The 14,907-nt window shown below is 37.0% G+C and overlaps 1 protein-coding gene across 2 annotated transcripts; it reads left to right on the plus strand.

Moving 5' to 3' along the window:
* Positions 1 to 250: 250 nt before the first annotated feature.
* Ndg (Nidogen) lies at positions 251 to 14,385 on the plus strand. 2 transcript variants are annotated; one of them, XM_066746909.1, is made up of 20 exons: positions 251 to 755; positions 6,461 to 6,739; positions 6,814 to 7,019; positions 7,123 to 7,214; positions 7,284 to 7,430; positions 7,997 to 8,230; positions 8,301 to 8,826; positions 8,931 to 9,097; positions 9,190 to 9,318; positions 9,413 to 9,511; positions 9,674 to 9,841; positions 11,255 to 11,386; positions 11,529 to 11,651; positions 11,835 to 12,175; positions 12,450 to 12,786; positions 12,996 to 13,224; positions 13,295 to 13,470; positions 13,569 to 13,677; positions 13,752 to 13,870; positions 13,993 to 14,385. In XM_066746909.1, exons 1-20 carry the CDS (start codon positions 543 to 545, stop codon positions 14,124 to 14,126), a joined length of 3,960 nt encoding a protein of 1,319 aa, XP_066603006.1. In that variant the 5' UTR covers positions 251 to 542; the 3' UTR covers positions 14,127 to 14,385. The 2 variants fall into 2 exon arrangements, with proteins under 2 accessions (XP_066603006.1, XP_066603007.1); XM_066746910.1 differs by lacking the exons at positions 11,255 to 11,386; positions 11,529 to 11,651 and having other exon boundaries at positions 364 to 755.
* Positions 14,386 to 14,907: the final 522 nt, after the last annotated feature.

Raw genomic sequence — 14,907 nt, forward strand, 5'->3', positions numbered from 1 at the left:
AGGAATCCAATAAAATTTTTAAGGCACCAAATTCAAGTGCCCGCATGCATGTCTAATAAAATGTGGAGCGCGTTGGTTGGCGTGCACTCTAGGAGACATTAATGAATAATATCGAGGAGCGCAAGTTGTGTGGCTATGTGAAACTGCAGGCGCCTCCGTATTGTGGTGAGTGTTGTTGCAGCACGTAGGATAGATGCGATTAGACTAGAGTAGGAGCGAGTGTCTGGAGCGGAGCGTGTATCCACGAAACAGAGAGGGAGAGAGAGAGAGAGAGAGCTTGGGAATCTTGTATTTTGAGCGAGGGGTCTTTGCAGGGGTTAGAGGGAACGCGAACACAGCGAACGAATCCGAGTTGGCGTACGAAGACGACGAGGAGAAAGAAGAAGAAGAAAGAGGAAGAGAAGTAGGAGGAAAGAGCAAAATAATGTAGAGTAGAGGGCGAAGAAGCGAGCGGGAGAAAGATCGGGAGGAGAAGTTGTGAAGCGGCCCGATCGGTTGGTCCGTACTCTTGGTAGTTAGTAGCGTTAAGCCAGTCCGATAGAATGGCTCGAGCCGTACACTCGGGCCTCCTCGGCCTGGCCCTCGTGGCCCTATTAATGCCCTTTGTCGCCGCGATATCTAAGAACGACCTTTATCCCTATACCGGATCCAACGCCAATATTCTTCAGCCAGATGCTAATGGTATCCTCATTTCTAGTGAAACTACGCTAAAAACTCCCATCGCCTTCTATGACAACATTTACAATAAAATATTTGTAAGTATTTCAATTTCATCTGTTCATCAATCTAGAATAACTCTGTGTATAATATATTATTATTTATCAATTATAATATACAAGGAGCAAAAAGCTAATTCAAACAATTCTTAATCCATTTTGTTGTAATCTATGATTATCTTAAATATTATTGTATTTTGCTGGTTCAAATGGTAAACAATGCATTAAAATAGCTTTTTGCTCAGCTAGCAGTCTTATTTAGCGAGAAATTTCCTCCCTGACTGTTTATTCAGTTGAAGATCTTCATCGTGTCTACTGATATTTCTGACATACCCCAACATCTTACGCTAAACTGATAATGTAAGAAATATAGTTTGAAATGTAGCCAGTTTACAGAGCTGTCTAATTGTGTGTACTGATGAGTAAGAAGAAATTTTCAACATATTTCAAACGTTTCATTCTCACTCGAATTGATAAAAATATTTGTCCCAAAGATATATGAATGTAAGAACTAATAACTTTTTTATTAAAAAGAGACGCAAAAGGAAGGATTGGTGTTCTTGGAAAACGAGTAATGGTGCAATATATTTCTGAGAGAAGTCCAAATTATGGTTGCAGTCAAGACTATTTCGTTCATTGCTACTAATTCTATGTATATCCGCCGACGTGTAATGTAGGAAAGCCGCGCTAGAGCGTTCAGTCATCCCCTTAATTTACTTCGTGGCCTAATCTATCCTCATCTTGTGGCATGACACGAATTCATTCAACTCAATGATGGTAAAGTAGTTTTAGGCTTCGCAGTCGTCTAATTGCATTGGCTCGTCATTATTCTATGATTCGACCCCGCGAAATCAGTAGTAACATCTCGTTTCTTATTCTGACATATCGGAAGAAGATAATGACAAAACAAACTTTGCTGGATGGAGTCATCTGTGAATACCAAATATACTGGGCTCCAGATAACGTAAATTAGGACAATGAATATCCGGATAATCAATAATTCGCTAATTGCAAATTTATGGCCTTTTTACGATAATTTTGATAAAGTGTTTCATCCCTTTAATCATTGCGTCAATTTTTAATTAAATATAGTTCCGTTAATATATATGTAACAATGTATAACAATTAGGATGGTCGTAAAAAATTAAATTTTAGTTGTTACCTTTTTAAACATTAATATTTGGTGAAAAAATAAAGGTATTGCAATCTGATGTTGAACAGATAAAGTAGCGTGTGAATGCCTCGTTACGTTTAAAGTAAATTTATGTAGAATCTGGATATTTTTTTAAGACAGTTCGTTAAATTTGCAACTTATAAATAAAAAATTCATTGAAGCCCTGTTATATTATTTAAATTTATATTCAAAAACGCTTATTTAATGAAGTGCTTCTACAAAGAATAAAAACAATTAAGAAAAGTAAAATATCGAAGGAAATTTCTTTATAGCACTTTCTAAAAATTACTTAATATTTAAAAAATGTATAAATCTAGAATATTTTTACAGTAAAAATTTGGAATTACCTAAATTATCATTTATTACAAATATAGAAAAAAGTGATTATATTTATTTGGGACAAAAATAACGAAGCAGTGTTTCGTCTTATCATAAAATTAAGATTGAAAGGTCATTTAGAACCAAACTGCACGCTAATATAAGCAATGAAATTCGTGAGAAAAGATCGAAGCATTTGAAATACTTGCGTCGTCATTGGTAAACAGGCATGAATACAGTAGTAACTAAAGGTAATCTCGTTTTAGAAGCTTATTGTCTTTCAAGCTCTAGTAAAACCTGTATGAATGAACGAGCACGTGTATTACGTTGTAAGCATATTAGGGACTCTTCTTCTAACACTTTAAATTAGTACTGCAGCTACATCCAAGATGAATCCTTTCAAGCGTAAACACAAAATTATCCATATAGAATTCATAAATGTTTACATACATAACCACTTATTATATGTATATTTGATGAATTCTAGAATATCCAGTATTTTTAATAGATCATTGAAAGAAAAATGTGGATTTATTCAAGATGTTCCGAAACGTGATAAGAGATTGTCTCTCATCATTTTGTTTGTACCTAGACCATCCATCCACATTGCGGACGTTATTCATGCAATTGCATAGGATGGCGATAAATCGCGGAGGCTCACATGCTTATTGCAATTAGAGTCCATCGACAACGGTTCGTTGGCTGAGATAGTCAATAAGATAATCTTCTATTAATACCATTGAGCCATTATTAATGAGGTGGCAGCATGCACGAGTGCACAGATGACTTTAGGAGTATTAGGCGAATGTGCAATGGGAGTTGATCGAATCGTAAATCAATCGAGTATTATCAAAGCAAATACTGAACGCTAAACAAAAAGGAATGAAATAATATCGAACAATAAATGGGGATAAACTGGACAAAGGTGTCCAAGAATCATGATTCAATTTGGCTCGTTGTGCAATTTTCACTTTGCATCATAGAGGAACGTTGCTCATTCAATTATAATACAATGATCGATTCTACGGTGTAAACACACCACTCGCTGCTTCTAATTCTCATGTTTATTAGCGGCAGGCTAAATAATCTTTCGAGATAAGAGCAATAAGATGCATTAAGAATTGACTAAACCGTGGCTATTAATTCTTTGCATTTTTCATTAGACTGCGAATTCTGTGAAATTCATATATAATCGAGCTGAGAAAGTATTTGAACAGTAATCAGAAATGAAGCTTTTTTCAACGATGAGACGAAGCGAATAAGGTAATTTTTGTCTATTTATCTGTGAATAAATTTTGAACAATTAAATTGTGACAGAATTACATATATTAAATGACGAATGGTCGCGTTTAGTCGGACGTCCGATACGCTCAATTCGGAGTTCCTGCGTGGATGTGCGTAGGTAAGTGCAATGACTAATCTCGCTTATCAAAAGAGTCGTTAATTGAAGAAACCGCAGCCGGTGATCTCTGTAACGCTGAGCACCGACGATTAGCCTTGGCACTTTCCCACATTAGTCTGCCGTCGGTGTTAATGGGAGCTGTTGCGAAATTCAAACCGTCACGCCTTTAGATTCTCGTTTAAAGGGAAAACATTGCGCGTGTATCCAAAGAGCCAAAAAGCCTGGAAAAAAAAGTTTGCAAAGCTTGGCGTTACAAGTATAATGCTTTGCTAAGAGGACGATTGAACGAAGTTGAAAGACTTGAGCACGAGGCGAGTGAAATGCGGTATAAATGGATGAAGATGACAATGGGATGCACGATATTTACTAGGGCAGCGAGAGTATTCAATGAAGTTGTTTTGTAGCCTCTACTATCTAATGTCGGGCACGTGTCAAGCTTCATAAATCTCACGAGTCTTGGATGAATTATGACGGATTGATTGACACAGATGCACATGTTTAATGTAAGACTCGTGAAGAATGATGGAGGCACGACGACGAACCAGTTAGGACACTGCCTACACGACAATCATCTCCATTCCGTCGCACTTATCAGCGACGATTCGCAGTCATCTAAATGATTGTAGCCGATTATAGCCGATTGCGTTAGCGCGTGCTGCGAGCTTCTTACTACCCTTGCCGGTGTTACTTCTACGGCCGATTTTGTCATCTTTTTCAATCTGTCATACCGCCATTCCAACGATTGCACAAACTTCATTCTTTACCCGGATATCGTACGAAGGTGGTCGCTATATTCTTAAGTTTTTAGGGGTTAGTACGTTCAACTATATTTAGATCGACCTAATATTTCGTCAAATTGATTCGCATAATCGAACCTGATATTTCTTTATAAAAAGTCATAAACTATTATAAAATATTCCTGAACTCTTTTCCTCGATTTGTATAGTTTTTACAGCTTGACTATTGTATATATCAAAGAAGTATTCTCCCTAAAATTTGCATTTACTTTTATATCAATTCAAATTGCATCATACCCCATGATGCGAAGAGCTGGGTCATTGCTGAATAGATGAATATCGCGTGTTATCGAGAAACTCTCTTCTTATCTCTATTTACCGTATTTTTTCTATTTATCTTCAATTAACAGCTACACTTACTTTTCTGTGGTTTGAGATATACTTGCTTTCACAAATGTCACAAATAATCAAATCGAACCAATTGCATCAAATAATGACAACTAATGGTTTATTTCGGTTTGATTTTTTAAAATTAAAGTTGATCTTTCAACTGGACATATAAATTAAAAGTAGGTTCAGTTTAATTTTTGAGCACATGTGGTTTTCAATTCATCTTTGAGCATAAAAGAAAAGGGATGATACGTATAGATGAGAGTTAATGTCAGGAAACGATTTTTCATGGAAAGGTGAGAAATCAACATACTATTAATTTCTGGCTCTGCTGTCTATTTTCACTGCTTTCCTCCCCATTCATGGTATTAGTGTCACGTGTATGCGTGTGTGTCATCGGTTTGGCTTCGACCTATGACTCCTGGTGATAGCCCCAGAGAAGATAGCAGTCTAACGTCTCATGACCACTATGATGAGCAAATTCTCGCACGGACATGAATCGTTCCTACCGTTGTCAGGATCTACCTGAAATCAATCGGATAATAGTTTTACTGAAAATTCAGTAACAATATCCGCTATATATAGTAACATCCCAACTGATTTAAAAAATATTCTCATAATTATGTGCCTTTTTTAACTTGGAATTTTTCCATTTTTTTTTATTTATACGGAACTATATACCATATTTGATAGCTATCTTGGTGTTTTTACGAGTAATTGAGACGATAAGAAATAGCCTAATCCGAGAATAAAGAAATGCGACTATTTTGTGGAAGATTACTGTTCGGTAGTCTTAATACGTGTCAACTCGCGTGACCGGGTCGTCCATTAACGATGCGAGACTTGATAAAAAAAAGGACCAGTAAATTCGATGCGGCGCCTCATAGCATTAACCTCACGTGAATGACAATGTGGGTCAATATTTCAGCATTTAGATAAAGAATCATTCTGATTCGAGGTTTGTGTGCTGTATAACACGCAGAAATTTGATCAGACATGGCAAAGAAGAACGTGGGAATATATATTCGCTGTTTAAAAAACAAAACCTCAGATTTTAGTGATAACAATTACTATTGCATAATATCCGATATTTTATCTGTAATTGCGTAATTCTCTCTCACCAGAAGCAAATGTTCCTGTATATATCGGAGCTATTCCAAATGAACTTTCGTGTACGAATAATAATAAGCGGTCTATAGACAGTAATGTAGTTACGTATAAAAAGAGAACCGTTAATAATAATAAGAGGAGTAAAATATAAAATTCATATCTTATCACGTTATAGGTAATATATAATTATAAAATAATTCTGAATAGAATTTAAATCTTATTATGGAGAATTTCATATTTTTCTTATTTATTATGATAGGAAGTTGCGTCACTGTCGGATATGGGGAAAAGCGTGATTATATTAAATTAACCGCACAATAGCAGAAGTGAAGTTGTGATGACTAGACGACTCTAAAATTATGTCTAGCCCTTATATAGTGAATAAGAGCAAAAATTTCAACTTTTGCCGTACATTAATCATTTCGTTTATACGCCCATAAATTAATAAGCTTCGAGTTATTATTGTATCACGTTACATCATGTGACCGAACTTCACTTGCGTCATTAATCATTTCAATCACCCAACTCACTTGTCAAGCTATTAACGAAATTTCTTCCAAGTAACACTCATATATTTATAAATTGGTTGTCACGTGTTTTTCAATAATTCTAGGTAAACGGAAATGGCGTGATTACGTTTATTAGAGCGATGCAGAGGTTTTTCAACATTGCCTTTCCTTTGGACGATCCCGTCATTGCACCCCTTTATACGCACGTTGACACGAGAGCATCGGGCAAAGTATTTTATGGCGAAACGAATTCACAAGATGTTCTTGATAGAGCAAGTGGGATAATCAGAAGCTCTTTTAAGAACGCTTTAAATTTCGTCCCCACTCACGTTTTTCTGGCTACTTGGATCGACGTTGGTTATTATAACGAGAAAAGTGACAAGGTAATTGCATTTAAACTAGTATGTTGGATTAGTACTACCCTATAGTCAAAGTACAAAATTATTTCTAAATTAAGGTAAATACCTATCAAGTGGCTATTTCATCAAACGGAACGCATTCCTATGCCGAACTTCTGTATCCGGAGAACGGGATACAATGGATACAGGGAGAATCACATCCCAGTGGTTTGCCAGACGCAAAAGCTCAAGCCGGATTTATGAGCGATGGCAGAATGTATACGTTGAAAGGATCCGGAACAGATCAGATTCAGAATATTGACAAGTAAAAAGCACGATTTTTATATACCTATCGTCGATTCGTAATACATTTGTATACTGGATGTTACGAAAAAAAGAAAGAAAACAAAAAAAATTGCTCCTTGTAGATGGTCGAACGTGAATAGACCAGGCCAGTGGGTTTTCCAGATCGGCCCTATTCCCGATGGAGACGACATTGAAGCACCTGATAACATTGACGGTAATGTTTGTACAGGCTTCTAATAATAATAATTTAAGAATTATTAGCTTATTTTATTTTGCTTTTAAGATACCAGCACGAGAAATGAAGTGTCAAGTTGTAGGACCGGAAGCACCAGCTGTCATAGCAAAGCTACTTGCGTGGATTACGAAGTTGGATTTTGCTGCAGCTGCAAAGAAGGATACTTCGGAAATGGAAAGTCCTGTCAACCAAATGGTAAGGTTATTAAGGAAGTTTACACTACTACCAGCTCAAATTATATCATCTCCCTTAAATATACTTGCTAAGAGGCATTGTAAGTATATTGACCCTTCAATATTTGACTTACTTAGCAAAATTAGAAAATTACGTTTCTTCGAAGAGATACGAAAAGGGATTTAGCAACTGAGAGGTTGCTTTTAACAGACACCCTTAAACTTTCTTGACATTAACCACGTCGTTTACATTGGACAACAGGACATTGAGCCGCCTGCACTTCTCCTCTCTCTGATCTATATTTACTTTATAACTGCAGGAGCCCCTACTCTGCCAACTCCATGAAATGCAGCATCATTCGCAAAGCTAAAATGAAATTCATCAATTGAAATGCATGAATTCCCTGTAAATAAGGTCTTCTTCTCTATATTTGATAGCACCACCATTGTATATTGGTATATATATGTATTTCTATTGAAATGTGTATATAGCTACATGGCAAATTGGATAATGGAGTTCGAAATTGTCCCTATGAAGGCATAATGATCAACTCTGTAGCGCCAATTTCCGTAACTTGGACGTTTCAGATGTCCCACTTCGGGTAATTGGTCGGATCTACGGAACGATCAATGGAATCGAATTTCAATCGAGGGATTTGCAGTGTTACGTGCAGACAAAGGACGGCAGAACCTATACTGCAGTATCAAGAATACCGGAACAGATCGGTCCTCATTTCCAGCTTCTAAATAATCTTGGCGGAGTAATAGGTTGGCTATTTGCTAAACCAGTTAGCGAAACGAAGAATGGTTATCAATTGACAGGTATTATCAGTCATTATTATTGCTTTTAATTTTGTACTGGATTTTTAATCAACGTATTTCGCCAATCCAGGTGGACTTTTCAATCACACTTCGGAGTTGACTTTTACCGGTACCGGAAGTAAAGTGGTGATCCGCAGTAAATACCTCGGATTAGACGTCTTTGGTCAATTGAGAATGGAGGCAGAGATCGTCGGTTCGTTACCCCGAATGGAAAAAGATACAAGGGTTGAATTTAGCGATCACGACGAGCTTTATACCCGCGGCGAAGCGGGAGTTATTCGTTCCCATACTGAGAAGACCTGCAAGTTAATCGAAGGTTCCGAACAGCGCGAATATCCATTCATCCATGATCAAACTATCACCTTCAATGAATGTCACCACGCAGCTACAAGTTCGAAAGAAGCCACTACCAGACTCAAGTTCTTTAGAGGAGTAACCACATATGAATCTACAGAAGGCATTATACGTTTTGCTGTTAATACAAAAATTGCTCCACTCGAAGAAGAGGATCCTTGCATTCAAGGACGCGAAACCTGCGGACCTCACAGCTCTTGCGTGGTAGATGGGGATGAATTTAAATGTGTTTGCAATCCAGGGTAAATCAGAAAATATTTAATTATATCTTTATACATATATTTTAAGTTTTATATAGTGTCTGCAATTACTTCGGTAATTTCATCATTCTTTTCTGTATTTTAAGATATCAGTACTTGTACGAGGAAGATGGAAGTGCCATTTGTGTGGACGTAAATGAATGTACAGCTGGCAATCATGCATGTTCGCCGAATGCACAATGCATTAATCAGGAGGGTAGCCACACGTGCCATTGCAGATCTGGATTTATTGGTGATGGACGCATTTGCGAGAGTTTGTGTCTTTTTCTCAATTATTTCATACTTCAAACTCAATATAATTTTACAAAATATAATTATTGTTAACTTCTCTTCACGTACCATCAGAGGTGGGATCTTGTCAAGATACTCGTTGCGATAACTACGAACAGTGCGTAATGGTGGACGGAGCTCCAACTTGCATGTGTATTTCTGGATTCGAGGAAACCGACCAAGGCTGTTACCCTGTACAAAATGGTAAGTCGTCAGAAGCGCAATCTAATTTACCCGGCGTCCCCTCGGCCGGCAGTACACCTTCTATTACTACAAACTTACCATCGATTTTCTACAGAATCCTGTGACGTTGAGAACAACTGCTCCCCTAATGGAATGTGCAGCTTTGACGGCAACAGGCAAAAATACGTTTGCTCTTGCTTACCAGGCTTCGTCGGTAACTTATCCATCTTCCGTATATTTCCAATTATTATCCCTCTTTCTCTTTTGTTTTCTCACTCACTCTTTTCGCAAAAAGACATCACGTACACCGTGCATGAATCGACATAATAGTTAACATTGTAAATAACGCTCATAAAGTATTTTATGGATTTTACAGGCGATGGTTTTACCTGCTATCCCGATACGGAAGCTAATGCAACGCATGTACCACCACAGCCTACATGTATAATAGGAATGTGTTATTGCCCAGATGGTTGGAACTATGCGAATAATACCTGTGTGAGACAAGGACCAGACAGTGCTGTCTCTACCGATAATCGAAATTGTAAGTTCATGCAATCATTTTAAGAGTCTTGTTTTTTTTTAATTTAATAAACGATCATCCGCGAAGCCAATTCAGCAACGAGTAAGGGACGATTTTAATCCTTGGAACATGTGCTTTCTAAAGAGCAACAGACTTTTGCTAACACACTTAACTCGCATGAAAAAAGCGCCTGAATACTGAATGAAATAAAACTCAAAGAATATTTGCGGTCTGCAAGCAGTAGATATGATTGCTATAGAATAAAGCTGACTATAGTAGTTCTACATTGCCAAATGTCAATCTAACAGATTATCAATTACAGTGGAGATTGGTGGATAAACGGTAGAGATTCTAATAAATGTTGAAAAATCAAAGTTAAAAGATTCATGCGAGAATCGTTTATAAATAGAGTTGGGAATTTTGATAGGACTGGAGGCTTTATGATGGTTCGAATTACATGTAGTGGCGTATTTCAGAGATGGAAGTTGTTATGGATGACGCTTTACGGTGGTTTTTATTTCTTACATCTTGATTGTCGACATCTTAGATGAAGTGCGTACTAAAGGGATAGAAGTCATAGCTCGATGATAAGTTAGAAGCTATTCCGAGTGAATGACTTATTGAAAAAAATTCACGATGCGACGCCGTACTGCTAGTAGTATATGGCAGTTGATAGTAAAAAAATACTACTAACATTCCACGGGGCATCGTGGCATCGTGCGTTTTAGTATTGGCGCGACCACTCCCAGAATGCTTGGACGACTACTGCATATGTCCTTGGGGATTTGATTACGACCTACCGGAGGAGATTTGCATTCCTAGGCCTGGACTCAACTTGGACACGATGGGTCCATCAGGAATTCATTGTACGGACCTTTTCTCGCTTGGCTTAAGTCCTTTTATTACATTTAAATCCAATAGTTCCAATAAGAATAATCAATAATCGAAAATACGTAAATCTCTTAAAGTTGTCTCCATGAAACGACACGAATTTCGAGGCAAGATGGCTCCTATATCGAGATCCTTCTACTAGTCCATAATTACATGTGCAAGAAATGTTCAAAATGATCCGTCTTGACTTGAATTTTTACAAATCATATCTTTTTCAAATTACTATTTTTCTTTCAATAACGATACGCGTATATACATACAGTACAGAAGCTATACATAATATAATGCGACTGCTCTGCTTGTGCTTTCAATAATGCTTTGCATGACCAATTTCAATGAAAAGTTAATTCTGTCTGTATTATAATTGCATTTTATGTCAAAATAAGGTGAAAGGTCAAGAAATAGATTACATTGATGCAAGTTATTTTCATAAAAGAAGCGGCTCTCGTAATTAATGAAAAGGAAACATAAGATTAAGTGGATCGCTTGACTAATTTCCCTGATCGTTAAAAATAATTGAAAATTGCATACGCTTTTCTATAGCATCGTGCAATGTTGTAAACACGTGCCACCCTGAAGCTCAATGCGTTTACGTGCAAGAAGAGGAAACGACGTACTACGCTTGTCGCTGCAACGTAGGATACATAGGTGACGGTTTTGATTGCGTGAAAACAGGTAAATTAATTGCATTTGGCATGAATCATATAAAACAGTATCTCCCTATATTTACCTACTCCCTTCGAGAGATCCTCGGTCTTTCAAGAGCAAATTGAGGTATGTCGTAAATTAAACTATGCATCATGCTCATTTCTCATAGAAATTTCCTGCGAGGAAGTCGACATTTGCGACCCCAACGCCTCTTGTCGTCACGAAGAAACCACCGCCAAATGTATTTGCAATCCTGGATTCGAGGGAGATGGAACCATTTGTTCTCCAATCGGTGCTGTTATCATCTCTTAATTTTTTTTCTGTTTTTTTAATTAATATCGAAGCACATTTCCATAAATCATGATATATTTTGATAAAGCATATTGTTTCATTCAATGATTATTATAAAATATATTTACATGGAGATTATTAGTTGAGGAAGAACGTAATTGGAATGTTCTTTGGTTATCTGCAGACGAATGCTCGGATAATTCATCGTGCAAGGACAACGAGAGTTGCACTTACAACGTTTGGAAGTCTCGTTATGAATGCAATTGCAACTCAGGATTCAGTATGGTAGATGGACATTGTATCAAATCGGACTGTACCATGAATCCTTCGCAATGCCACATGAACGCTCAATGCGTGTTTCATGATGGCGAATACAAGTGTATCTGTATTAGCAAGTATCACGGAGATGGAATCAGTCAGTGCATCGAAGATCACATTGGCTGCAACGTATTATACAACTGTGGCAGAAATGCTGTCTGTGGCTACAACCAAACCTCGGAAAATTACGCTTGCATATGCAAACCGGTACGTAAATTAAATTTTGTTTCAATTACCTTCCATGGCATCACTAGCTCAATTAAACGCAGGCAAAACATCGAAAATTGATTAAATTTGGATAACTATCAACTATTAAAGCTGATACTTCAGAATTCAAAGTTTCTTCAGCTTCCCCATCAATTCTTAGGATTGATTCGGTTAATACTGAAGAGCGAAACTTGTAAATAATTTCTAAGCCATGAGCAAGAAGCTCCTGGGTACTAGTGGACCATAGCTCTTAACGAGCTAAACTTGATTTTAGGGCTATTATGGAGATGGCTTTACGTGCCGGCCACAATCATCTTGTAGAAAGGATCCAAGTATATGTTCAAGGGATGCTACTTGCGTTTCGGCAGGGGCTAACCAATTCGCCTGCGTTTGCAATGAAGATTTTACGGGAGATGGCACAACATGCAGATCTAAGCCAAAGCACGACTCTAATTTCTTGCTGGTTAACCAGGGAATGGCCACTTTGAGAATTCCGTTTACACCTACTTACGACATGCCGGGCACTCCAATTTACATAGCCTATACTCAAATGGCCATTGCCTTAGATATTGACTGCCAAACTGGCAAAGCTTATTCTGGAGATATAAATGGTATCAATTTACGATTTAATCGAATCTTCTAGTAATACCTACGCTAAGTAACACTTTGAGTACGATTTAAGACAGTTAATGTATGCATCATCGATAAACACGTGCATAGATTTGGTGGAGCGATTGAATTAGAAAACGGTTCGGGCAAACTTGATACACACACGGCATTTACATTTATATTGCTTCCTTAAATAATGTTACAACTGCAGGTAACAGGATAGTGGAATTGTCATACAACGGATCGATATCTAGGACATTCATTTCTGGTGTGACCAGTCCCGAAGGAATTTCAGTTGACTGGGTATCGAGAAATATTTTCTGGATCGACGTTGGCAAGAGCACATTAGAGGTAGCTAATCTTGACACCAAGAAACGTAAAGTTTTGGTTTCCGAGGGTCTAATTAATCCCAGGGGAATTGCAGTTCATCCTTACAGAGGGTAATTTCGAACTCACGTCCTTTCTAATTCTACCAATGAGCTATTTTATTTATTACATTTTAAATTTCAGCAAAGTATTCTGGTCGGATTGGAATCGTTCGGCGCCAAAATTGGAATGGATTAACGAGGATGGTACAGGGCGCGGAATCTTCTTACAGGGTAATCACGTGAAGCTTCCGAATTCTTTAACCATCGATTGGTCCACTGATGAATTATGCTGGGCTGACGCAGGAACATCAACAATCAGTAAGTTTTATATGCTATACATGTGATTAACTTATTATTATTCGAACGAATCGAACCTTTCGATAAAAAACGATGCTCAAGCCTTTTCCTTTTTACAGATTGTATTCATATAGACAGCAGAGAGCTGCGTGTGGTGGTCAGAGAATTATCATATCCATTTGGACTAGCGGTTTCTCAAAATTATTATTATTGGACTGACTGGAAAACGTGAGTCTAATAATTCTTATATACTTACTGAGCGATTGCACATTTTCCTCACTCAATTGCCATATTCATTTCAGGCACAAGATTGAAGTTGCACTGAGAGGTTCGGGAGAAAGAAAAGAGCCTATATCGATTCCACCTGGTGGAAGCGGAAAATTGTATGGAATCGTTGTTGTACCGGAAGCATGTCCCAGAGGTATTTCCGTTATATATTTAATACATATTGGAAAAACTTCATTTATCACATTTTACACTTCGCAGTTTTTTTTTTTTTTTAATAATTTCACTATGTAATAAATTGATTTCTTTGTTCTCTAGTAACCAACGTCTGCCAATACGAAAACGGAAGGTGCAACCAAGATCAATTATGCCTGCCAGATGGGCAAGGTGGCAGGACCTGTTTATGTGCGGATAACGCTTCAGGACCATGTATTGATACGCGTTATCCTTAATTCAGATTTTTTTAAAAAATACGACAAATCCTGCCAGTCAGTCGTCTTACAGAGAAAATTAATATCATGCAAACGCTCCCATTAAACTAATGTCATAAATATCAACTAGATCAAGTGTAAATTATAACATTATTTTAATCATTGTTAGCTACCATTGACATTCTAAAGTAACACTTTTTTATCTATTAAACTATGCATAGTATACAACTAGCTGTATGTGCCTCGTCACTTCGCGTTATTTAATAAAATTTTAAGAAGACCCCAAGAATTTTCATTTTTCAATTATTTACAATATTACAAAAATCTAAAATGCTCTTTTATGACTTTCAATTCCTTACTAAAAAAAGCTATTACGTGTAATTGGAAATAAAGTCTCTTTATTCAAAGTACTACTTTTCTCCTTTAAAGGTTCTAGTAATTTTCCAGGCTCGAGCTATAAAAATGTAAACACATTTATTTAGGAGAGTCTAGAAAAAAGTCACGACTTTATAGTACGTGACTAGTAATATTATAATCGACTTCTTTGAACATAAACAAATTGTAAAACTGAATTTCAAGATGATAAAACTACGGCGCGTTTAAGGTATAAAAAAAATCGAGATGTTTGCACATAGTGGAAAATGTTGAAGCGATGAATCTGTCTCTGGCTGAAATTTAATAAATCAGATTTGTGTGTAATTACCATAAGATTGATGTTTCGTAATTTAAAGAATTCGCTACCTGTCATTATTATTAAATTACCCATTCTTCTCTCAATCGCGTTTGGGAGTACATGATTTCG

The sequence above is a fragment of the Prorops nasuta genome, unplaced genomic scaffold, assembly GCF_024137725.1.
Source record: "Prorops nasuta isolate Cenicafe-Biocafe unplaced genomic scaffold, Cenicafe_Pnas_1.2 PNAS00003, whole genome shotgun sequence".
Lineage (NCBI taxonomy): Eukaryota > Metazoa > Arthropoda > Insecta > Hymenoptera > Bethylidae > Prorops > Prorops nasuta.

Coding starts and splice junctions, on each gene's coding strand:
- Ndg (XM_066746909.1), top strand. CDS start 543: ATGGCTCGAGCCGTACACTCGGGCCTCCTCGGCCTGGCCCTCGTGGCC. Junction 12,176..12,449: donor ACGCTTGCATATGCAAACCG/GTACGTAAATTA, acceptor ACTTGATTTTAG/GGCTATTATGGAGATGGCTT. Junction 13,678..13,751: donor TATTGGACTGACTGGAAAAC/GTGAGTCTAATA, acceptor TATTCATTTCAG/GCACAAGATTGAAGTTGCAC.